Below are 24,764 nucleotides of genomic sequence, written 5' to 3' on the forward strand. Positions count from 1 at the left end.
GTGCCAGCTACCCGAAACAGTTGGGTGCCCCGCATCTCCTCGGAGGAAAATTCATTTGGCCCCCTGACTTCCAGCCATAAACGAGTGCCTAATAAATCTCACGTTATATAAACTGTCTCCAACTGAAATGCTCCGTTGGTTCCAACTGAAATGCTCCGTTGGTTTGCAGAGGCCTAGACTGGAAAGAATGAGGAAATGCACCTGGTTTTCGAAACAAAAAATCTCATATTTTACTTTCAATTAATAGGCATCACTTGCATGTGACACTTTTCCATTCCCCCTTATTTAAAAAATACATTTCTTCTGCCATATGATATATTACATTTCAGCATGTAAACATGGTTTATATACATCATTCTGACAATACACTTTAATATGTCATGGTGCCTATACCTGTATAGTCCACTCATAACCCTTTTTATAGCTATGAAATAATATTACAGGTAAAAAAATAGGAACGAAAGCCATGCCTTACAAAAAGAGTTCTGCTCTCCTAGTGTTGAGCCGCACAGTAAGCATGAGTTACAAAACTCTTCAAGGGGGAAAGGGCCAGGTTCTGGTTTCAGATCTGCATGCATAGCTCCCATGGTATAATTATAATAATAGTACACAGGACTTTTCACCCAAGAGTCTCAAGGCACTTAACATATGAGGCACACACAGAACTGAAGTGATTTGCCATTGGCCACCCCGCAGGCCAGGAACAGAATCCAGGTCTGTTAAATCCGAGTCTGGGTCTCTATCCATTGAACCACATGGCCACTAAAGGCCTGGGAAGCTGCATGTGGGTGGCATTCAGCCTAAAGTGAATTATAGTTTGTGGGTGTGATGGAAAACCAGCCGTGTGAAGTAGTGCAACAGGCCATTGGTGCTGTGCGATTCTTAGCCTAGTGGAGCTGACTAAACTCACTTCATTTGCAAATCTGGTTCAGCAGCATAAGACATCAGCGTCTTTGGCAGTGTGTTGGCCCAGGAACGTTCAAGCTCAGTTGGAAAAGTTGTGGTTTTTTCCAGTGAGGTCCCTGCATGCTGAAGTTTTTACTCCAGACAGGCCGGTACTGACAACCCGGATCCAAACACCGCACACACCCCTCAATATTCAGGTGTTTGAAACCAAATGCACAGCTGAATAATCCATCATGAACCCCTCTTTGGTTTCTCCTGTGCCCTGGGTTACCCCTCTATAATGGAGGGTGGAATATGCCCCAACAACACACTGCCCGTGGAGTTCACAAATGTTTATCTTCTGATTTGGGTTTGGTACCGTGACAAACGAACCCCTTAGCCACACATGGCTACACCTCAGTCAGCTGATAATATTACCCAGCATCCTTTGCTGGTTGTACTTGTTACTGCCTCTCCGATAACTTGTGTTGCTGGCCAGAAACGTTCACACTAAGGGTAGCAATTTAAGTCAAACCCTTACGGTTTTCATAGAGTCTAACACGAACTGTTCCCAAGGGGGAAGGGCTCAGAAGCTACATTCACTCCTACATTTGGCAGGAAGGAGCTCAGAGGATCTTCACACCCTATTCTCCAAGGGAACGTCCCAAAATCCCTCTGTGCAGAAACCAAATACACAAGCAGCACAAGTGAGACACTCCAGGTCCCCAGAACAGGCGCAACCTCAACAGAAAGTCGCTTGGCGTGGCTTTAAACTCTTTGCGGCTGGGGTCTGCTGCGGCCTCACAGCCGATATTCCATGTTTCCGAGGTGGCTGCCAGACTCTATCAACTTTGGGATGTTTAGACTTTTGTCCTCGATGGGTTATTCTGCGTCCTTTGGGTTTCTAAACCAAAAAGGATAAAATCTGAGAATGAACCTATCCAAATACTAACCACAAATCAGCAGGAATATCATCCCTGGAATGCGTCCCTCTGTAACGCAGAAAGTCACTTCTCTTCCTCTGGCATTTGCCCCGGATTGACGTAAAAGATGAACCATTATGCTGCTGCCCCGGGCAAACCATTTTGCTGGTGTCTGTGTCGAAACGTTTCTCCATTCCTGCCCCATACACCTGTACCATACACCTGGTGCAGCAAAAATCAGCATTGCAGGGATTAACATAATCTGCAGAAACAGTGCTTGGTTCCCCCTTTGCTACCCCATATTTTTAGTGATGGGATGTGTGGCCCCAACCTTTTAGTAATTAACACATCGAAGGTCAAATCTCATTGATTTAAGCAGGCGTTTGGCCCGAGGGAGGCCCGGGGGCTGAGGGAGTGAATTGCAAAGAAGCAGGGATCTCTTTTCGCAGTTGGTTCAGCCCTGTGTGGATACACTGGCTGGTTAGTCATGTCACCACGGGTCATTGGTCTGGGATGTGGATACGAAAGCAGGCCCTGGAATAAACACGGTGTGCTCCGTAAGTGTGTGTTTGGTCAGGGAACAGATCGCTGGGTCTTCCTCCAGTAGATGAGCCCAGCGGATCCATTCCGCCTTGCCAAGCCGCTCCAGCAGAAGGCCTCAGAAGAGGCAGGACGGGGCTATCTGCAGGAGTGGCTGAAGTGCAGGCTCCGCCGGTTGAGTTTTTCAGGGTTGTTCGACGCCATGTGGGAAAACTCCCGGAAGATGTCGAGGTATGTCGCATCTCCTGCAGAAATACAGGGCAAGACAAGTTAATCCCAACATTCTCCTTCCATGGAACAGGTGCTCAGCATCTCGGAAAACCCAGCTCTATGCACCCCCTCCCAAAAAAGGCACCCAGGATTAGAGGACACTTGAAAGTTTTGGCCTGAGTGACTTGCTCAAAGCCACACAGGAAAGTCCCTGACAGAGACATGAATAGAGCCCAGGAGCCCTGCACTGTTATTTAGCCACGAGATCATGTTCTGACTTTGAACTCCTTGTACATGTGAATTGGTTTGTTTCTAAACTTTGATAGACCTACCCTTTATCACGACTCTTGCTTTGGGATCCCGATTTGTGATCATTCCCCCCCCCCCCCCATCCATCTCTGATCGTTGCTTTCTCATTACGTATCCAGGCACATGAGCCAGCAAGGTTTGTTAAGGAGCCAACCTGGCAGTCCTGTACCCCTATACTTCTCCCCAGCCCAGCACAGCCAGCCATGAAAGCTTCCCCCAATGGGCCCTGTCACTGCACCTCCCTGTGACCTGCAAGGACCACGGATAAGATGGTAGTTGGTTTGTAGTCCCTGCCCTTTCTGCTGGCTGCCAGGCCGGATGATGGGTAGTGACAGAGGATCAGGAGGGGGGCACCTGTCCACCCATGCTGGAGGGAAACAACGTCTCATTGCACATAGACCACAGAACAGCCTTCAAACAGCAACAACTTTCTGCTACCGCCACGCTGGGGCTGGCTTGAAATGTCTGACCTAGGCATGAAAGGCCTGGTGTCCCGGCACCAATGCCCAGAGCCATCACACCTCCCTTGGCGTGTGCAAGGCTTCAGTGCAGAGCCCCGCAGAGATCACTAGACGCCTGCATCCCATTCATAATCCCAGTGCTTGCATAGCTGTCGCTGCGGGTGGGTGGGAGGGGGGGACTATTTCAGTTTAGGACGAGGCCTCTAAGCTAAATTCCTCTTGTGACCACATCAGCATGTGAACACTCAAGGGCAGGGGGCCCCACCTCGCCGTCTCCTTCCTGGGGTGGTGGTGCCAGAGACAGAGTCAAGAGGGCTTGGTGCGACCTGCCTGACCGGAAGCCTACTCTCACCAAGACAGCGAGATGGAAGCATCCAGTGCGTCTTCATTTCCTCCTCCCCAGGCCCCCGGTGGGACCACCAGACATGGTCACCATGCCAGGGAGCTGTGTGCACTCGGTCTGGTTTGTCACGAGCAACGTTCTCCCTGCAAGGTGTGTTTAATTGTATTTATTTAATGCACGGCTCACTTGTGCCTTCCAGCCACTGGGCTGCATTGGGCAGCGGTGTCATGCTGCACTCCGCTCCTTGCCAGGCCAGTCCACTGGCCAGTGGGTGGGTCATCAGCTCCTCTCGGCCCCCTGAGGGGCGCATGCACCACTGCCTGCACGAGCACTTGGGAGAGCACACAGACAGCCATTGTACAGGAGGTAAATGGAGGCAGGAGGTGTCCTGCTTCCAGGCTGCTCCCTTGTGCACCTGCGCAGTGTCTTGGGGGACAGTCTCTTGGCTTGTATTTAGGTAAAGCCCAAACTGAAGGTGCCCTTTTCATCTGAGTAGGCACTCCAGTTCTAGGCAGGATTTAAAACCAGCGCATGTTACCGAAGCCCTGAGGTGTCAAGGACCCGGGTCTGTTCCCCTCCCAGTCCGTGCAAGGAGCAGCCATCTGCTGACCTGTTCCCACTGAGTGCTGGTAGGTCGGGAGTGACACCATCTGATAGCTCAATATAGCCTTGGTCCCGGGTTGTGTCTTTCTCCCATGGAGCTTTGTTCCCTGTGGCAAGGTTTCTGGCCTTTTTCAATGTAATCTGAATTGCTCTCCCAGAGATGGCTGGAGATACGGGCATGAGCATATGCCACGGCCAGCAGTGAGTAAACTGAATCCTTATGTGAACATGAAGTCCCCACTCATTACTCCACAAATGGAGTTTCTTCTTTTAACGTTCTGGACTTAGCTCGTAAGCTCTCTGGGGTAGGGGGTTACGTCATGCGTCCGTACATCCCCTAGCACAATGGACTCCTGCTGCTCCTGCCATACAAATATAATAACAATATGGAGCTTGTTCCAACCAAGCCTTCGCTGGGCTTGCGCTCACACTGATTGACAGGTGCAAGTGGGAATGCCTGTATTCGTGTGCCTGGTTCCCAACCAGCCGCGTGGGCTGCACTAAATCTCGAAACAATCTAGGGGCCAGATCCATCGCTGGTGTAACTCGGCATAGCCCCCTTGAAGTCACTCCAGTGCTGCCCTAGATGTCCAGGTAACAGAGTGGGCTGCATTCTCTTCTACCCTCAATTCTCCAGGACTACTGTCCCCAGACCCAGCTGCAGTGGCTCCACTGGCTTGAACAGCTGGGTGAGCACCAATTGTGGCTAGGACGACCCCCAAACCAATAGCCTTTTACGTATATCCCACCCTTGGAGAAGAGTTTGCTTTTGTGCCTGCCTGCTCCCTCTCTGAATGAAAGATGTCACCCTCCTTTCTTATAGAGTACATAGAAGAGCGAGCGAAGAAAAGAAAAGATTAACTCTTTAGAGGCTGGAGTCACGGTGTTCAGAACGAATGTGCTAATGCACTGTGCACAGGTGACCACAACAGGGGAGGCTTTGGATTGATTGAGCCCTTGCAGCTAAAATGGACGGAAGCAACTTCAGGGGAATCATAACGCTCACGGACAAATCCACTTGCATTCAGAATATCCATCAGTTACTCGGAAGGGCCCAGCGCCTCAATATTATGGTGATGGTTGCGATGGCCGATAGATAGATAGATAGATAGATAGATAGATAGATAGATAGATAGATAGATAGATAGATAGATATGGGGGGAGAGACATCTGGCCAGATGTAATGCCTCAGGATCAGGGTATTGCCAGGGATGGGATGGGTTGCAGAGTATCACCCCTTCGGCAGGACTGTATGAAGAGTTCATTCCAGAAAGGCACCGGAATCCGATTCAGGCTCCTCTCTCTCTCTCTGTCTCTTTCTAGCATTCACGTTTATTCTTTATTTGTCAGGTTAAGAAAAGGGCAGCACTGCAGCAAATGCACAGAGACACTGAACACAAGAGATTCGAACACGTTAGTAGCTGATGCAACGAGCCAGTTTCCCAGGTCCCTTCCAGTTCCTTTGCACCGCCTGAGCAGCACTAGATCTGACTAACACTAGTACCTGAGCAGCCCGATTTCACGTGCTGAGAGTCCCCCAGCGTGGGGCGTTCTCAGCTGACACAGAGCCATTGTAACTGGCTCCTTCACCACCTCGCCAAGCCCCACTCTGCACTGGCATGGGGAGAAGATATGGCTGGAGTACACACTTCTCAGGCTACGCTCAGCTGGCCTATGGTCCCTGAGGGATCATAGCCAGCTGGTGTAAGTTAGAACAGCTCCCAGGCTGTCCTTACCTCTGCCAGGGCTCAGAAGAGTGCAGGCCCTCCCTGGGAATCATAACTATCTCACTGAAAGGCCCCTTTCTTTGCAATGTCCAGGGGTAACTGAATATGAGCAAGTAATCCTACAACCCACGTGGAGCCCAAAATAATCAGATCGAAATCCCCCCAAAGCAACAGTTCATTCACTCTCGCAAATCCTGAGCTGGCTGAGGAGCGTCCGGTCTCCTTAACTCACTTAGGGTGAGTTTCACTAGCTGACGCTGCCTATTTTTGGCGCTCACAAGTGCAGTGTTGGGCCAGATTTTCTTCTGCCGTGCACCTTTGTGTCGCACCATTTACACTTGTGCAAAGTACGTGTAAAAATGCTGCCAGCTGACGAGGGTAGCTTTTCAAACCCATTTTGCACAGCTGTAAACGGCAACACGAGCTGCAAGGCTAGGAGGGTGACTTCACATCAGAGCACCCTCTGGTACATAGCTTAGAAAGAGAACGTGCTGTGATTTCTAACGTAGGGGTTGCTGGAGGGGTTGGGATCCTGTCTCTGACAGGAGTACTTGTGGCACCTTAGAGACTAACAAATTTGTTAGTCTCTAAGGTGCCACAAGTACTCCTGTTCTTTTTGCGGATACAGACTAACACGGCTGCTACTCTGAAACCTGTCTCTGACAGTAGCCCAAACTGGATTCATCTGCAGGAGGCACGGAACTGCCATAATGCACTTGAGTTTGCAGGTTTTTACATCATCGGAGCACATTTCTTCTAGATCCTGGCAAGTGAATCATGCAGTGGAGATTTCCAGCACATTTAGGTCTATGTCAAGACATCCTGTCACTAAGCTCACAGGTGCTGCCACATTGGAAAAGACCCCGCCCCAGTGGTCCATCTATTCCAGTATCCTGTCTCCAACAGCTAATGATAAAATGATCAGAAGAAGGCGTGAAGCTGCCATAATGCAATTTGATATACCATGGTAGGAAATTGCACTCCGTTGGTGATCAACTCATATAATCAAACAAGAAGCTCGAAAACTCATAGGTTTTGTTATTGTTCACATAAAGCCCCATTCAACTCCCAGTGAAGTCACTAGAAACACTCCTATTGACCCCAGTAGTAGCTGAATCATGCCCACAAGCCCTGATGTAATCTTATTCAGATAGATAGCTAATACTTTTGAAAATTGCTCAGTTATCTGTTTCAGTAATATCCTGCGGCATCCAGTTCCACAGATTAATTTTATCTCAGCTACCTGGCCCCCATTATTGTAGAAATGTCTTAGTCATTACCTGAGTATCTCACAATCTTTAATGTATTTATCCTCACAATACCCCTTTGAGGGCAGGGCTGTGCTGTTATCCCCATTGCACAGATGGGGAACTGAGGCCTAGTGAGATCAAGTGATTTGACCAAGGTCACAAAAGAAATCTGTGGCAGAGCAGGGATTTGCCTGCAGGTCTCCAAAGTCCTAGGCTAGTGCCCCTAATCTTTCCTTTCTATATGCAATGGCCTTGCCATTTTTTCGGGGGGAGGAAGGGGGACACAACCAAGGATGAGGACAGGGGAGATAATTGTAAGATCTTTCCCATATTAAACTGTTCTGACTGTCCAATCCCTCCTCATAACTCCACAAACCCAACCTGATTTAAAAAATAGAAAAGTGGAGCTAATAATTCAACTTAGTTTCTGCGTTTCTCTGCCGCTCTGAGAGTGATGGAAACCTTGAGGTAGGAGACATCTTCCAAAAGGCACCTGCAGTTAGAAAGGCACCTGCGCTTAGATTATCTGATGGTAAGCAAAGGACAGCTACCTTGCAACTGAAGTGGTTTTAAAGTGCTCAGCCTGAGGGTGGGAATGTAGGATTTTAGCTGTGTTGCAAGGCCTTCTTTTCCAAGACTGATCGTATGCTGGATACGTTAAATAAGTATTTTTAAAAGACACAGTAGGAGATATTTTGAACCTGCCACCTTTGACCCGGTGTTCCTTTCAAGTTGTTTGAAATCATGTTATCACAGGATAGTGCGATGGACACCTAACCAGCCACTCAAAAAATGCAGAATATTTATGTGCCATTCCACTCTGTTTGCGGACACAGTTCAGCACGTGGGTTGCAGTGGAAGAATAACAGGTCAAAAGGGGATAATATCTTAGCTACAGTTAATACAGAAAACAAGGCAAGAGACCCTCCGTAAATAAAACAAGCCAAAGCAGAAGGAGGTAAGGAGTTTATCTAGATTTTTATTAACAGTGTTTCAAGAGACAATAGAGGGTGGAAGGGGGGAGGGAAAAGCTGACACCATGGCAACTGCTGTAAAATTGTACAAAGATACTAACATATAGAATAGTCAGTTCCATAGTTATACTCAGTACAGATTGTAGAGGCAAAGGGGAAATAAAAAAAAAGTGTCACAAAGTTGTACTGAAAGCAGGCAAGTGAAGGAGGTTAATATGCGCTAGCGTATTTACAGCAAGTCCCTTGTACCCAGCCATTAGTGCGTCCGGAGCCTATTCAACAAACCACACCTGGCAGCTTTGACTTGGCTGAAAGATCCTCTTTCTTTCCGTGCTGTCTAGGTAGGAAGTGATGGAGTTTCAGGTCAGGCAAGAAGCCGGTTGGGCTTTGCTCCCCAATGGCTCGAAGGCCTTCATTCAGGGCGGCCAGTTAACATAACCTTGCACTGAGCCAAGCTTCTCCCTCTGGGATCTATCCTTCCTCGGCTCCAGCCGTGGGTCTGACCCAGAGGGGTCACATGTCACAGGACTGACACACCCTGACATTCATGTGCTGTTTGATGGACGCTGAGATGGTTTTATACAAACGGGGGTCGGTGCAGCGGAAGGGAGCTGCCTGGTTCTTCCGAAAATGCACCTTACTGGAGCACACGGATGTACAAACTAAACAATTCCCGAGCTATTGGGGAGGTGCTAAGAGCTGAGACCGCATCTAGGGAGCCCCGTGCTCCTTGCCTGGCTGACCCTTCTCTGCCATCTTACTCCTGCACTAGAAACCGATGGGCTCTATTTGCGCCCTGCAAACTGACATTCATGACTCGGATACATTTAGGAACCGTGTGACTGCCCCCCACCCTTTCCCCTCCCACACATATCTGGCTGCCTGAAAGCCCCATCTTCCCACCGACTCCTTGTCTTTCAGCTTGAGAGCCTTATTCCCATACTCAGCGACTGCAGACTTCAGGGCTTGGACTGTTACACATCACATTCCTATGGAAACAGCACTCGGTATTTGGTATCTTTATTATTTTTTCTCTTGTCCTTTCAAACACCCATTCCCCCTCTCCCTTCTCACCCAGTGCCCTTCCCCTCACACACCTTCATCATCACATCACTCCGCGTGCACACACACTCACACACACACACACACACGCACAAGTTTGTCATCAGCTGATCAGTTGTTTAATATAACATTTAGTCTGTTCATGCTTTTTTGCCTTTGGATGAAAGCAGTGATACCCCGGGGTTTAACAGACAGGACCGCAGCAGAATGGCACCACACAGCATTCCTGGCAGTCTGGAAGGAGACAGCAATAGCTGTGTCCATTAATCTGAGGCTATTGGAGGCCTCTCAGTGCATTTCTTTAGGAGTATCCATTTTTCATCGTGTGTAAATAACACTCAAATTTGCCAGTCTGAGATGTTGCAAATGTCAGAGAAATTCATGCTCAGCGCAGTCTCCGTTTGTCGAATCTCATGCTTTACAAGCATCAATATTTCTCCCCTTGACAGAATTATTGGAAGGAATAGCAAGGCACACAGACTCAGATTATCATGATTAATAATATTAAAATAATGTGTGTGCGTGCGGAGGGGGGTAGTTAGATGGCAATTTGCTAGTTTGTACACATGTTGAACAGGGAGTATAATCTCAATCTGCAAGTCTTTTGTACCCATCCAATCTAGAATTGAAGATGTGCTTAAAATGCAAAATTCGGATCCTCCAATTCAAGTATTTGGATCCTGGATGTTGGGTTGGCCCATAATATAGTTGGAACAAATATTCAAAGCTTGGCCCAGATCTCAAGCACCCCAAAAGCATGAGAATCTTCAATTTGGAGATCATCTTTTGGGCCCATCTATGTTGAGGTAATACCCAGGGTGTTGCTTTCTAGACAAAGGCAAATCTGTTAATGTTAATCGCAGTTGCAACCAAGTTACTGTCATGTATGTAATGTACAAACTCTTTGAAAAGAAGAGTTATAAAGGAGGAATGACAGAAATTTTGGCATTAGAAATTTCAGCGAGGATTGTACAACACTCAGAGAAATGTAACCATATTTAAAGAGAAAAAAAATAACCCAGCGACTTTATGTCTAGACTCCCCTGTAGACGTACTGGCTCTTTGCTTTGCCGAAAACAAACTTTATGTACAATTTCCCCAATATCCCTCCCTCCCAAGCCCCAAAACACGCGCGCACACACATTTCTCATTCCAAAAAAAAAGAAAAACAGAGAAAACATTGATCAATGCCTCTGAGGCATAGTTTTTTCCCTGGAGAAAAACATTTTGTTTTAGAACCTGCCGGATTTGTGAAGTGTTCTATCTCAAGCTGTGAGGCATCGGATGCCTTGCAGTCTCTTTACACACAAAAAGAAGAGGAAAAGCAAAAAAGAAAGGGAAGCGGGGAGACGGGGAAAAAAAAGTCAAGTTTAAAAAAATAGGCCCTAGTAATGTTACAAAAAAATCCTGACATTAAATACAGCCAAACTGTATTGAATGAAAATTGCACTAGTCCTTGGGGCATCTCAATAATAAATTAAATACTTAACAATTTCACCGATTAAAAAAGACAGCACAAAATCCATAACAAAAGAACATAAAAAACCCAATACTGTAAGTAGGAAAAGTGCACAAAGTTGCTTTATACATTGACTCTAAATAAAGTACCGATACATTTTAAATAGATAAATTGTCTTGCCAGACATACTGCTTTTTGTGTCAGTATTTACATATTCTTTCACTACGTTTACTGGGGCAGTGAGTGGTTCCAAGCTTGTATGTGCCAAACCGTACACTGTTGTTTTGTATTGTTCTCATGAGTCACTAATGTCGACTGTGAAATAAAATGGCCTGGAGTGGACAAGCTACGCCTTCAGATCTCACTGGTTTATAGAAAAGATCAGTCAAATTTCTAACTCCTCTTCAGAGTCAGAAAACTGATTGGAGCCGATTAACAGGCAACGCATGAGGAAAAACGTTTCCAGCAACCACCAGGCTGGGTATCGTTAATGCAGAGTAAGAGCAGGATGTTTAATGATCAACATGTTGCTTTTTCTCTTTGGAGTGTCCTGAAATTTTCTAGTTTTAATTCAATCTTGTCTTTTTCTAGAGGAGGACATGGCTTGAAGGGAACCACACGCGGGAGAGCAAATGTTTTGTGCAGATTAGCCTTTCTATATAAAATGGGACAGGCTGGGATAATCAACGAGTCTTAATTACAGAGAAGCCGCCTCGTTCCTAAGCCAAGATAAGCAGCAGATATTCAGCTGCACGTTGGTTGGTTCCTGCGTAGTCCTGAGCCCAATCTAGCAAAGCACAGAAGTACAGGCTGAAGTTTAAGCAGGTGAGTATTCCTGTGTCGCTGGACTGAAGGCAGAGTGCTCAGCACTATATATATATATATAATAGTTTCACGGTAAATTGAGGAGGGCAAGGGAGTTTCACTGTCAGGCAGCTTCTTAAACCATCACAGATCTGCGCAGATGGCAATACCATCAAGCAGAAAATTTCACACCAAGGAGTTGTGAGTCCAGGGTTTTGCTCAACAGGTTTCTGATCTTACTCACACTGAAGTCAACAGCAAAATTCCCATTGACCTCAGTGGGAGCACGCTCAGGCTGTAACTCAATCGGAGGTGTCAAAGGAAAAGGTGATGCATAGAAGAGGCCAGTCAGTTTTCAGGAGGAAGCTGTTTACACCTAACGTGATTTGGACAGGTGAGAAGGCAACAGTGTGGAGTGCAGCGAAATGAAAGGTTACGAGGTCAGGCACCAAGAGAACCATATACTGTTAGTGGTTCTATGCTGAAAACGCCGAAGCTGAAGTGGATGAGGGAAGTGGAGAAGTGCTGGATCAAACCCGATAGCCTTCAGCACCCCGCTTAACAGAAAACAAGAACCTTAACGGAGGGCACTGTACGTGCAAATCAAAGGGAAACATTCCAACTCCACAGGAGGCCACCTCTGCCATACTGTGTGCACTTCTAGCTACAGAAGACATGATTGATACTGGTGTAAATCTGGCATCACTCCACTGACTTCAAATGAAGTGACTCCAGATTTACACTAAGATCAGAATCTAGTCACCAGGAAGTTATCCCCTGAATTACAGGGACTAAATATCAATGTCCATTCTCTGTACTTAAAAGGTAACAAGTGACCATTTCACTACAAAGGGCACAATTCTGCAGGCTTTATTCATGAAGTCTATGGGCGTTTTGCCTGAGTATGGCACGAGCAAAGACTGCAGTGTTTAGCCTCTAGTAAGTACCACCATAGGCATCCTAAAGCCTTTCCTCAGCACTCACTCAGAGGAGGGAGGACTGCCTGAGTATGGATTGCATAACGGTGTCTGAACCAGGTGCTGTGTGCTTAAAGGGGATAGTGCAGGTGGCCTGAGGTTTACTGTGGGCCCCACCAAGTGTACAGGGCAGGAAGACAGCACGACTACGTAAATGCTGAAGACTCACATAATCCAGCTTTGGTAATGGCATGTTATATAAAGAGCACTGGCGTGATCTCTGTACTCAACAGGAGGGAGTGTAGATGGAGAAGGGACAGTGAAGGGCTGGAGAGAATAGGTTTTTATACTGGGGGGTGGAGCGGGGAAGCCATCCAGAGTCTGCTCCAGTGGTAATCTGGAGCAACTCCAGCAAACTCAGTAGGGTTATTCCAGATTTACAGCACATGGGTGTAACTGAGATGGGATCTTGGCGTTCCGGGAGTGGCCGTCCCACAGTTTCGAAGGGAGCAGACAGGAAAGAAACCATAAGGGAAGACAGGAAGTGGGTGGCACACCTTCAGGACATACTCTGCCCTACTGACGTCAGTGGCAACGCTTTCCTTGACTTCCAAAGGAGCAGGATCTGGCCCTTTAGCTGAGAAAGGAACTAAAGGAATTGAGTGGCGTTTCTTTACTGTTCTAGCCCTGGATGAGTGCACAGATTTGAGTGGAACCTGCTTGCTCGTGCTGCACCTAAGGACAGAAATATGCCCCCAGAGCGCAACCAGCAGATGTATAACTTACCAAGGGCAGCAGCTGGTATGCGGAGCAGAACTTTTATTAAAGGAATCGGACAAGTATTTGATGGAAAGAAATATTACGTTGTATCACTGCTAGCTTAACAGAGGGGATAGGGCATGGGGAAGTCTTCCTGGTCTCTTGTGTTCCTGATTAAGAATTTCATCCTTCAAGATCCTGAGCTTCTCCTGTTAGGCACCGAGCGCCCCCAAATCCCATTGACTTGAATGGCATTTGGGGGGTTCAGCACTCAGTGGGACTGGACTCTTAAAGGAGCCCAGTGAGGCTTTCCATGGTCATGCACAGTCACAGGTTGGGCTTCCAATTTTATACATGATCTCCAAGCCCTCTGCAGAAATGACAGCACGGTGATGGTATCTCTGCCGAGACACCGGGAGCACGTCAGAAACACAGACCATAAAATCCAAAGTGGCTCTGAGTAAAAACAGGTCCCCCCACACTCCCGCAAAAAAAGAAAAACCAAAATAGTCTTGCCAGTAAATGGAAATGGAGCAATCCGGATTCCCTGGACCTGCTGCAGAAACGCCCTGCTCGCATGCATCAGCATGAGGGACGACAGCATTTAGGGACACGCATACAAATAGAAATCCCCTTCCCAGAAAGGGGCGAAGTAGGAAATCTGAGCAGGGAAAAAACCCAGCTGCTTGAGTTAGCCACTCAGGCTGTGGGCGTCTGATTTTAGTTTTCTTCCCTGGCACAAAGCCCATCGCCGGCGACGAGCCTCTCCTGGCCACAAAAAATTAGCCTCACTGCGTCAGTAACACTAAACACATCGCACCCTAGTCCGGGAAGCAGCTAAGCTATGGCTTTGACCAGCTAGCTACTGTTGGCTTAAAAAAGGGAGCTTTGCTGGTTTAAACCTGAGAGCATGTAAGGTGGGCGGCCATGTCTCTCCTTCCTACCCCGTCCCGTGTGCCTTTTGCAGCAGAGGATCTCGACCTGCAGCTTGCCTCCTCCAGACTTAAGAGGCCCCCGCGTTAGCATTTGAAACCAGATCTGACAACTTCCAAACCTTGCAGTCACCCCATTTGCTAATGAGTACTTCAAGTTGCTGAGCACCGTTGATAAGAGAGTGCTCCAGCAACAGCACGCCGTCCAAACCAACTTTGTTCAGACGATAATTCGGTGTAGGGCCGATCTATAGCGCTACAAATACACAGCAGCTTCCAAGCATATCATCCAGCTGTATCGTTGGTGATTTTCTTCTGCCGATAAAGGGTTTTCTTTTCTTTTTTACACTAAACTCGTGCGCTCCCCGCACACTCAAACCCACGAGCCACGGTCTGTGGTGTGCCCTGAATCTCCTCCTGTGTGAAATTGACCGTCTCTAGTCAAGCATGAGAATTACACACTAACAGGAAAGTCCCTCTCCTTCCTCTGTGGCTCTTGGCCTATCTGCCGTAGGCATCAGAATCAGGCCAATCTGCAAGAAACACCAATATACACCAAAGGTGGGGCTCAGGCGGCATTCTTGAATTCAGCCCACTCAAGACAGCAAAGGAGAGGCAGGTGGGGAGTTGTCACTAACACTCATCTATATTAAGGCTGATGAACTCCTGTATACACTTCCTGTACTGGAGCTCAGTGGGGCTGTTGCTGGGATATTGACCTGGTTGTCCGAAGGGGCCCTCGGCTTCTCGCATCTCCTCGTTCATTCGAGCCAGACGCAGCCTAGAGGGAGAAAGAGGGAAAAATAGAGAAGAGGTTTTATTATCCTTTCCTGACTAGCCTGGAGATTGCTCGCAAAGCAAGGCCTAGCTCCAGCCGCAATATCCCCGAAGGTAGACCACACTTACAAGGTGACTATGTCTGCATTGGCTGCCTGGACTGCAATGCTGAGGGGGTCTTGGCCATCCTCGTCCACTGCGTGCTGGTTGGCGCCTCGCTTTAGGAACAAGCAGACCTGGCTGAAAACGGGAAATGAAAGACGTCAGAGCAGGAATACAGGCTCCTGGGCCGGGGTCCGAACCACAACAGCGGCACTGGGGGGCGCTGTGCTTCTCATGGCTAGCCTGCTCTCCTGACGGGGAAGAGCTCCCGCTCAGGCCAGTGCACAGTAGCCAAGGGGGTCAGAGCGGCAGCCCGTGTGGGTCTCTGCACAAGTGACAGTGAGTGAATGGGGGACCCAAACTCCATCGCCCACTCAGATGGCTCTAGTGGCTAGTGACACCAGATCATATGCGGTATGGCCGTTATGCCCCGTGCTGGCCCTCGGCACAGGGGTGAATTTCACCCCAAAGGGATGCGTCCTCAGAAGCAGGGGTGGTGATCACACTTTTTACCTGACTTCAAACCCACCCAATCACTGCATGACCGAACCGAACGTTCAACTCGAACTTTAACATTAGAGGATTCGTCCAGGACACGCTCATAGAGCACTCGGGGGAGCAGGGAAATGGGAGCAGAGAAGCGGGAAGAGGACAATCCACAGGGTGAAAAACAGAGCTGAGACTGGAGAGAATTTGGGGCAGGGACTGTCTCTATTTGTACAGCACCTTGCACAACTGGGGTCCATGACTAGGGCTCCTACACAAACAATAATAATAATAAATGCACCGAGCAGCTATTAAGAGCAGAAAGAGGAGAAAGAAATAGTCTAATAAAAATAAATCTATGCTGGGCCTGGCTCTCCTTTCATTTATACTGGTGTAAATCAGAAGTAACTCCACTGAAGTCAATGGAGAGAGACAGATCAGAGTCAGACCTACAGCATATAGGGCTCCATTTATGCCAGCCTGGCTTTATACAGGGGAATTGGGTTCTTCTATCCTCAACACACCAAACAGGTTGTTATCCAGTAGCTAGAAAAACGGGTGATTTTCAAATAACTGATTCACCAAAACCCACCATCCCACCGGGACTCTTGGGTCGACCCAACCTGTGGGCTCAGGGGTGTGTTTGGAGAGTGAGGGAGGGACTTACCCAGTGTGTCCCAGGTACGTGGCGTGGTGCAGGGGAGCCCGGCCCCGGATATCTCTTTGGTTAACATCTGCTCCGTTCTGGAGTAAGAATTCGCAGGCTATCAAGGAGCCCTGTTTAGAAGAGGGAGAGAGTTTTGTTAGGTCCCGTTGCACTGCTGGATTGCTGATAAAAGCCCAGGCTGCTCCGGGGAAGAGTCAATCCCATCCCGGGGCTGCCCCACCAATGTCAGGCATAGCAAGAAAGGGAAAACCCCAGAATAATCCATTACAATCGGAGAGAGAGACACACAAGAATCAATGTCCCCAAAGGAGCTCCAGAAGGGTCTCCCTCCTTGTCTAAGCAGGCCAGACTCTCTGAATCCTCATCTGATCCCTTCCCCGAGAAGGAAAAGCTTCATTTCAGAGGGGGGAGTTTCTAATTAGAAACAGCCAGCACTGGGGTTGGTACCGGGTGACGTGCACACAGGTGATGTGCAGGCCTCCCTCTGCCAATGCACCTTGATCTGGACTTCTGCACCCCCCTGCTATCCCAGTGCTGGCCCTCACCTGCCACTCTGCCAGTGCACCTGAGTCCTGGGCTGCAGCACCCGCTTTGATTCCAGTCCCAGCACTAGCCGCTTTGCAGTGTGAACAAACAGCCTCTAGTGCCCCCAAACAAGGCACTTGGCATCTGAGACCGATTTAAACATAGGACTCTAGGGCATTAACCAGCTGTATTATCAGCTTTGCTGAACCAGCCCCCCAGCCTCCCCCAAGGTCTGCGTAGTCAGTGCTGCCAATCCTACCTACCCCCATCACAGCTTGAATCAGAGGAGTTTTGTTTTCATCTTCATCATTCACCCAGTTGACCTCAGCCCCATGTGCCAGAGCCTCTGCCATGACAGGCAAGTTCCTGGCCTGTGCGGCCTTGTAAATCAGCAGGCCAGGGTGCAGCTCCCGCAGGTCCTCCAGGTCCGAGGCCTCCTGCTCTATCTCCGCCTCACCGCTGGACTCCTCCGACACTTCGCACTCTGGTGGGGGGGCAGGGAGGGGACGGAGAGAGAGGAGGGATGAGCCAGCGACACAGACACCATGTTGAGCTTTGCCAAGGGGGCTCCCACTTTCCCATTTCTTATGCTCCCTCCTGGCCTTAGTGCCATGTTTACTGATGGGGCTCATGCCCCAAGTGCACTGGGTGAAGGGATGATCTCTTCCCCTCCTGGGGACCCCTGGCAGGAATGGAGCAACTGCCCCCACCAGGGAAGAACCCGGGCAAGGCGTGGGCAACTCTTTGGAGAACCTCCGGGAGGACTAGGGGGTAACATCTTCCCTCTCTAGAGAGCCCGGGTATAAAGGGTGGGAACTGCTCCTTGCTCTGGGGCTCAGGGCATGACACACGGGGCCACTCCCCTTGGCCACGCTGTGGGGAGATTACCACCCCCCTGGAGAGCTGACGGCCCCTCAGGGATTGTTATGGAGGTGCGTTGCTTGGCGAACCCGTTCACGCAAGTGCCCACACCCCAACGTTCTGGTCAGGCGTCCCTTAGCATGATGCAATGCGGCGTGTGCCGACGAGGCGATGCTGAGGCCTGTCTGCCATGGCGCCAGGCCTGCTGCGTCACTGTCGCTGGCTGCGTGTCACACTCACCTTCCTCCGTGACGCTGTCCACCACCGAGCCGAACACCAGGACATCGGTGCTTCCGTCCGTGCTGCCGCCCAGCCCGCTGTCGCTACTCAGACCTGCGGGGCCAACAGAAGACAAACCAAGATCGTTTTAATATGAGGGCAAACTGCAAAGCCTGCTCGTGGTGTAGCAGGGCACCCATCTCCCCGGGCTGCCCCGCGTTCACGGAATGCTCCAGCCTTCTCCGTTGCATCTCCTTCAGGCAGGAGCCCCAGGAGGGGGGCCTGGAGGCTGTGAGGAGAATGGCAGGCAAGGAGCAGCAGCAGAAAGCGCTTTACAGCAGGACATGCGGTGTCAGAAGCCAATAATGACAATGCTCTGCTTTTACCCTTAGCTGCCCCAGCGTCGCCCTCCTGCGTGCTTTCCCACCACCCTGCAGGAGTCACTGGCATGTGCTGACCCGTCACTGCCTGTGGTGGGTTCATTGGCCAGCTCCCCGGGCCATTAGTTTATATTGTGCTTCACATCTGCCAGGAGCCGCCCCTCCGCTAATGAACCCCTGGGGCTGCTAAATATCCCAGGGTGGGCAAACACGTCACAGAAACTGAGGTGCAACGAGATGAAGCGACTTGACCAAGGACACACAGCACCTCCATGGAAGAGCCCTTTTGCACCCTGCCCCCACTTCTGCAGAGGTGGCAGCTGAGAAAATGCCAAGGGGGCAACCACCGTGGCCGGGAAGAAAGGTCTCCAAAGGGATGCTGTCCCCACCAGGGTGGGACTGAGCAAACATTGGCATGTTGCACTTGTTCTGTAGCGCACTGCACCCCGTCAGGAACCCACACCAGGCTCCAGCCGAATTTCATTATCATATCATTACAATGATTCAATATTACAATGAATGGTTTCTGCTTGTTGCTTTGCTGGGGGTGGGGGTGGGGGTGGGGGTCTGAACTAGCACCCCCTGCTGGTCACAGAGAGGGGAATCTACCTCTGCAAAAGCTGTACATCCCCCTCCAGCGCTGGGAGGAAGAGCAGCAGCAGGGGCTGGAACTAAGGTGCAGGTCCCCAAGAAAGACTCCCCTCATCCCCATCCACACCTCAGAACTCATCATGACCCCTGCAAGGCTCCCTTCCCCCTCCAAACCCCATACCCCTTCACTCGCCCATTACTGGCTCCAGGCGTGTACAGTGGTAAAGAAGAATCGCCTCCCCGAGTTTGTCATGAAACTCGCAGCTCAGGGGCCTAACCCAGCTGGCGGGGGCACTGCTGCAGCCCCCGAAGGGTCACATGCCAGTCAGCCTGACCCTCCCCACTAAGCCAAGCCCAATCTCTTGTGTTTAGACAGGATTCAATCAGACAGTCTCCGACACTTTACCCCTTACACACAGCCCCCAAAACAATATCCAGCGAACCCCGCAAGGACCATGGCTAATGTACGAAGGAGACACCAGCTAGCATGGAATGCCAGGGCAGAGCGAGGCACTCGACTTTTAAGGAGAAGAATCCCTGTCTTCGAGCGCACTGAAGTCTATGTTTGTAGTGCCTTGTATAATGACTGGTTTCAGAGTAGTTAGTCTGTGTTAGTCTGTATCCGCAAAAAGAACAGGAGTACTTGTGGCACCTTAGAGACTAACCAATTGATTTGAGCGTAAGCTTTCGTGGGCTACAGCCCACTTCATCGGATGCATAGAATGGAACATACAGTAAGAAGATATATATACATACTGAGAACATGAAAAGGTGGAAGTAGCCATACCACCTGTAAGAGGCTAATTCATTAAGATGAGCTATTATCAGCAGGAGAAAAAAAACCAAAACTTTTGTAGTGATAATCAAGATGGCCCATTTCAGACAGTTGACAAGAAGGTGTGAGGATACTTAACATGGGGAAATAGATTCAATATGTGTAATGACCCAGCCACTCCCAGTCTCTATTCAAACCCAAGTTAATGGTATCTAGTTTGCATATTAATTCAAGCTCAGCAGTTTCTCGTTGGAGTCTGTTTTTGAAGCTTTTCTGTTGCAAAATTGCCACCTTTAAGTCTGTTACTGAGTGACCAGAGAGGTTGAAATGTTCTCCTACTGGTTTTTGAATGTTATGATTCCTGATGTCAGATTTGCTGATAATAGCTCATCTTAATTAATTAGCCTCTTACAGTTGGTATGGCTACTTCCACCTTTTCATGTTCTCTGTGTGTATATATATCTTCTTACTATATGTTCCATTCTATGCATCCGATGAAGTGGGCTGTAGCCCACGAAAGCTTACACTCAAATAAATGTGTTAGTCTCTAAGGTGCCACAAGTACTCCTGTTCTTTTTATGTTTGTAGTAAGTGCTCTCCTCCCCTCCTGGAAAGGGTAGAACCTTCCGCTCCAGGCCCTACTGGAGTTACAGCTGCAGCCAAACCAAAGGAGAACCTTCCAGCAACATAGGAACCCGCCAGACTGGATCAGATCTGAGGCCCATCTAATCCAGCGGCCAGCACCAGACGCAGCAGAGGGAGGTGTAAAAAGATGTGGGATAATCTGCCCCTCACATTAGGTCTCATCCTCATTGCAAATAATCCCTGAAATATGAGGTTTAATATCCCGTCCAAAAATTTGTTGTCATTAATTATATTCTTGTGATAGACACAAAAACATCCCATCCCTTTGTGAATCGCTAGCAGAATGGGATGGTCCCGTGGAGATATGGGCCCAAACCAAAATCTCCAGGGCTTGGATATACCTGAATTTAGGATCCAGATCCAAATCAAGATGCAAACTGGGCAACTTGGGCCCATCGTGACTTCCAATGATAGGAGTCAGTTACTTCCACTGAGTTAACCCACAACCTCTCACTTCAGGATTTGGGGGTTGGAACAACTGTTTAAAGATGCAAACAGGACACAGAGACCTCTCAGTGATGTCCTGCTGCTGGCTTGGCTTCCCTTTAAATGCAACTGCATAAGCAATTTTTCATTCTGAATAAAGAATTGGCCAGTTTAAAAGCAGGCTTCTGATCTTGCAATTCCCTTTCAATAGAAAATTATACTAAGACTTGGCAGTGTAACCAATAAAAAACAATTGCAAGAAAAATAAAGAGAAAAATCAACCACCGTTAATTTATAAATGAAGTCATCTTGTGTTAAACATTTTGTTCCAGCTGTTGACCTGTTACATCAGTGTAAAACCAATGATGTAAGTGGAATCACTCCAAACTTAAACTGGGGTAACGGAACAGAATCTAGTCCAAATCCGTAGACATCAGGCACTTTATTCTTCGTCAGTGCTCTTGATATGCCACTGGGAAATTAGTAATAAATCGCTTTTAAGAGTGACACATATATTTTTCATGGAGAGATGAACAATTTTGTCAAGCGTTTCTGTTTAGTATGCACAGCAGAAGAGTAAGGTTTGATTTCGTACTTGTTTAACATAAAGAACAAGTATTTACAGGGGTGGCTGATTGATTGTCAATCCACTGTCACTTTCTTGTACACTAATGGTGGAAGGCTGTAAGAGCTGCTAAGCGCTTCCCACAGGGCACTTTGCATCTTGCAGGATCAAGTCCCAAGTCCTTTTCCTGTATAAAAAAATGACGTACTCATAAAAGTGATGGTGTAATAGCATCATCCAGAGCCAGGAACGACAGGGGCAAGATCTTGCCATGACACACACAAAAATATTCCAGTGCTGGCGCTCCCCTGAGCACAGGGTGCCACTTAGGTTGAATAGTGCTGCATGGCAGATTTGTTATAGGGACAATGCACCCTTAGACACAAGAGCGAGAACATCAGATTCATTTCACTTGTGACCTTGAAGCAGGATTTGAGTCCTAGTTGTCAGAGGTGCCCAAAGGCCTGGGAACTCCTGGGCCATAACTACAGCAGGGAGGGAAATTCTTAGCATATAGTTTATTTGGTGAATTTTGCTTCTTTTCCTTTTTTTTCCAAACTGTCCCTGAATAGGCCCCAAGTTTCTCAAATTTCTTCATTATTCAAAATAATTTCTTGAAAAATGTCAGTGACTAATCCTTGGTCCCTGGATTGCTTTGGATTAGTTCCCTGCAGGTAATGGATATCCAAAAGGCAAGCTGTTTGGATTGGATTAGGTCCCAGAGGCTGTTTCTGTCTCTTTACTCTTTGGATCAGGTCTCCAGTGTAAGAATTAAAATGTCACCTTGTGTGAATATTCTGCAATGTGTCATTTTCAATGTGCTGCTTTGACAAATGTTCCTGCCAGCAAACTCCTCGCCGTGTTTTGTAGAAAGCGAACGCAAAAGAGAAGCGAATGCAGCCAACCTAGGCTAGTTTATTAAAAATGTGAACCAATATTTGAGGAAAACTGTTTACAGTATTCGCCAGCTCTGGCCAATAAAATCCCAGGTTCTGCAATCGGATACACACCTGTGCCCGTGTGCAATCTCTTTGGCTTCAGCAGGATTCTGGATATGTGCCGGGGCAGAGGTCTGCCTCCATAGATATGAGTGGGGGATTAGGACCATGTGCACTAAGGGGTGGACTTCGTTCTCAATAACATCAGTGCAAATAAAGTGCAACTCCAACGAGGACAATGGAATTACTCCAGATTTACCCCAACGGAGTGAGCGGCCTATGGCATGTGCACAGAATCTGCCAAAGCTCTCAGCACTAACCTGACTCGGCTCCCCCGGAAGCCAGTGGTAAAACTCCCATTGCCTTCAACGGGAGCAATGTTAGGACAACGGTGAGTGCTTTGGAAGAGACCAGCGCTAACCATGCTGGTAAAAGGATCGTTTCAGTTTAGCTAAAAATTCTGAAGCCAGGAGTTCTCTGAAAAGTAGCTTTTCCTGCTAGTTGCTCTGGCATCTTTAAAGCCCGGACTCAGCAAAGCACTAAAGCTGGTGCTTAACTGATGTCAGTGAGACTTAACGTGTACTTTAAATTAAGCGTGTGCTTTGCTGAATCAGAACCTAAAAAACTTCAGCTTTTTGTCTTAGTAGAATGTCTACCTATCTATCTCTGATCTTCCTAAGGTATCTATCACAGTGCTATCTGAGTTCCAGTGATGGGATTGCGAAAAATACATCTAAGTTTTGGTTGGAACAAGTCATATCTTTGGGGCTCTTTTGCTGCTAGCTGCTATGGTGTCACCTTACCTCCGTCCAGGAGGAACGGCATACCGCTCCCACCGGGACCAATGCCACTCCAGGGGCCAGCTGCCAGCGGGTGCTGCATAGAGATGTAGCTGGCACCTAAGAGGAAGGTGGACGGAATGTGAGGGGAGTTAATCGTCACAAACACACACAAAAAAGTTAGCAGTAAGACTTGCTAAAAAAAAAAAAAAAAAAAAGAAACAGCTGGTGAAATGCACAGGTTGGGGGTAAAGAGCGCGAAAAAAATCCCATTCACCAAAATACAAACGCCTGGGATTGACTGGAAAGAGATTAAAAAAAACAACCAGTGGAATAAAAAGGGCAGTGGGTCGGGGTTTGTGCAAGTAACTCCCCATCACTCTCTTGAAACATTTCCCCCAGTGTGTGTGTGATTTGGTCACTTCTCCGGTGAGACAGATACCTGGCCGTTGGTCGGGTGCAATGCACATGCCCTAGAAGAGGTGGGAGGCAAAGACGTGCCAAGAGGAGAGCTGTGTTATTTGTACTTACTGCGGGGTCCTGAGCCAGCGCCGGTGTCAAAGTACGAGAAGAGGGAATCCAGCTCGTCGGGGCAGAAGAGAGAGTCCCGCCGGAATTTCCTCTCCAGAGTGGCAGCTGTTTGCAAGGAGGGATTTTTAAATATGGTGGAGGAAAAAAGACAATCCCATGGTCACATTTGTACAATATGAGCCTGCACGTTGAGCGTGCTTCAGAAGTGTGCAAATCTATCCAGATAACAAACAGGGAGCATGGAAGAGGTGGTAAAATCACCACCATCCCATGACATTTTGGGCAGTTGGTAACCCTAGGACTGTATTCTGGGCTAGCTGAGTAAAAACAATAAAGGAGGCTTGAACCTAATGAATGAACAGAAAGTTGTGGTATAAAGGAAGCAGAATAAGGGGCCTGCTGGTCACCTCAGTGCAATGGTCCCATCCTCTACTATTAAGAAGGTATGTTAGGAAGATACAGCTTGTTAGGAAATTCCATGGGTAACCTGTGCAAAGGACATGCTTGTGCAGTAGCATTAGGTCTTATAGCCTCTGCAGGCTGCAGCCACTAGGGGGAGACAGGAGCACAGACACTTTATCAAATCTACCTACAGTAGAGGAATAAATCTGTTAAGTCTTTAAGGTGCCACCAGACTCCTTGTTGTTTTTACAGTAGAGGATGGCGTTGTGCCCACACACACACACACACACACACACACACAAACACACACACAAAGGTGGGGGTGGAAAGGCAGCTGCAGCACAGTATATAGGAAAGAAAGGAGGGGAATGGGTTCCCACCTGATGAGAGCGGGGCCGGCGATGCATTTCCTGCCTCATGCCGGTACTTCCGACGAGCCGTAGGTGCTTTTGTGGTGCTGTTGTGCCGCTGGCATTTCTTCACGCTCCAGCGCCGGGGTTTCCTCTCGTTCTCCGCCAGGGCCTCCCCAGTAGGCAACTTCTTGAGGAACTTCTTCTCCACGTACTTGACCTTGATCCAGGCTTCCTTGTCTTGCCTGAGGGGCAGTGCAGGAAAAGGCATTTACTGTGCCACAGGTGGCTCATTTAAACCTACCAACGAGAGAGCCTGGCAACTGCAGGCTCTTCTCACACCGCGAACCCTGAGAGCACATGGGGAGGGGCTGGCCTCCCACGGCGCTGGGACAGTTCATGCCCCTGATGCTCAGGCCAGTGAAAAATGTAACACCAGGCTTGTTTCCTAGGGTGGGGCACAGCAGGGATGCTGCTAAGCTCGGGTGATCAGGGCAGAGCATCCTGGGCCCGGCTCCCCAGTGCCTTGGACCTTGTGAGGCCGGATTTTACACCCACTTTGTAAATGACTACGGGAGAGGTGAGGC

The 24,764-nt window shown here is 48.6% G+C and overlaps 1 protein-coding gene across 1 annotated transcript in view; it reads right to left on the reverse strand.

Moving 5' to 3' along the window:
• Positions 1 to 2,486: 2,486 nt before the first annotated feature.
• ACAP3 (ArfGAP with coiled-coil, ankyrin repeat and PH domains 3) overlaps positions 2,487 to 24,764 on the reverse strand; it is a 161,284-nt gene continuing 139,006 nt past the window's right edge. Inside the window, exons 18-26 of the mRNA XM_065421141.1 lie at positions 24,208 to 24,422; positions 23,426 to 23,530; positions 22,919 to 23,014; positions 17,817 to 17,909; positions 16,979 to 17,199; positions 16,191 to 16,300; positions 15,065 to 15,175; positions 14,878 to 14,939; positions 2,487 to 2,593 (exon numbers count right to left, since the gene is read on the reverse strand). Of these exons, the coding sequence (XP_065277213.1) occupies positions 2,487 to 2,593; positions 14,878 to 14,939; positions 15,065 to 15,175; positions 16,191 to 16,300; positions 16,979 to 17,199; positions 17,817 to 17,909; positions 22,919 to 23,014; positions 23,426 to 23,530; positions 24,208 to 24,422 (1,120 nt within the window). The remainder of the gene's footprint in view (positions 2,594 to 14,877; positions 14,940 to 15,064; positions 15,176 to 16,190; positions 16,301 to 16,978; positions 17,200 to 17,816; positions 17,910 to 22,918; positions 23,015 to 23,425; positions 23,531 to 24,207; positions 24,423 to 24,764) is intronic.

Source organism: Emys orbicularis, chromosome 22, assembly GCF_028017835.1.
Source record: "Emys orbicularis isolate rEmyOrb1 chromosome 22, rEmyOrb1.hap1, whole genome shotgun sequence".
Taxonomy (NCBI): domain Eukaryota; kingdom Metazoa; phylum Chordata; order Testudines; family Emydidae; genus Emys; species Emys orbicularis.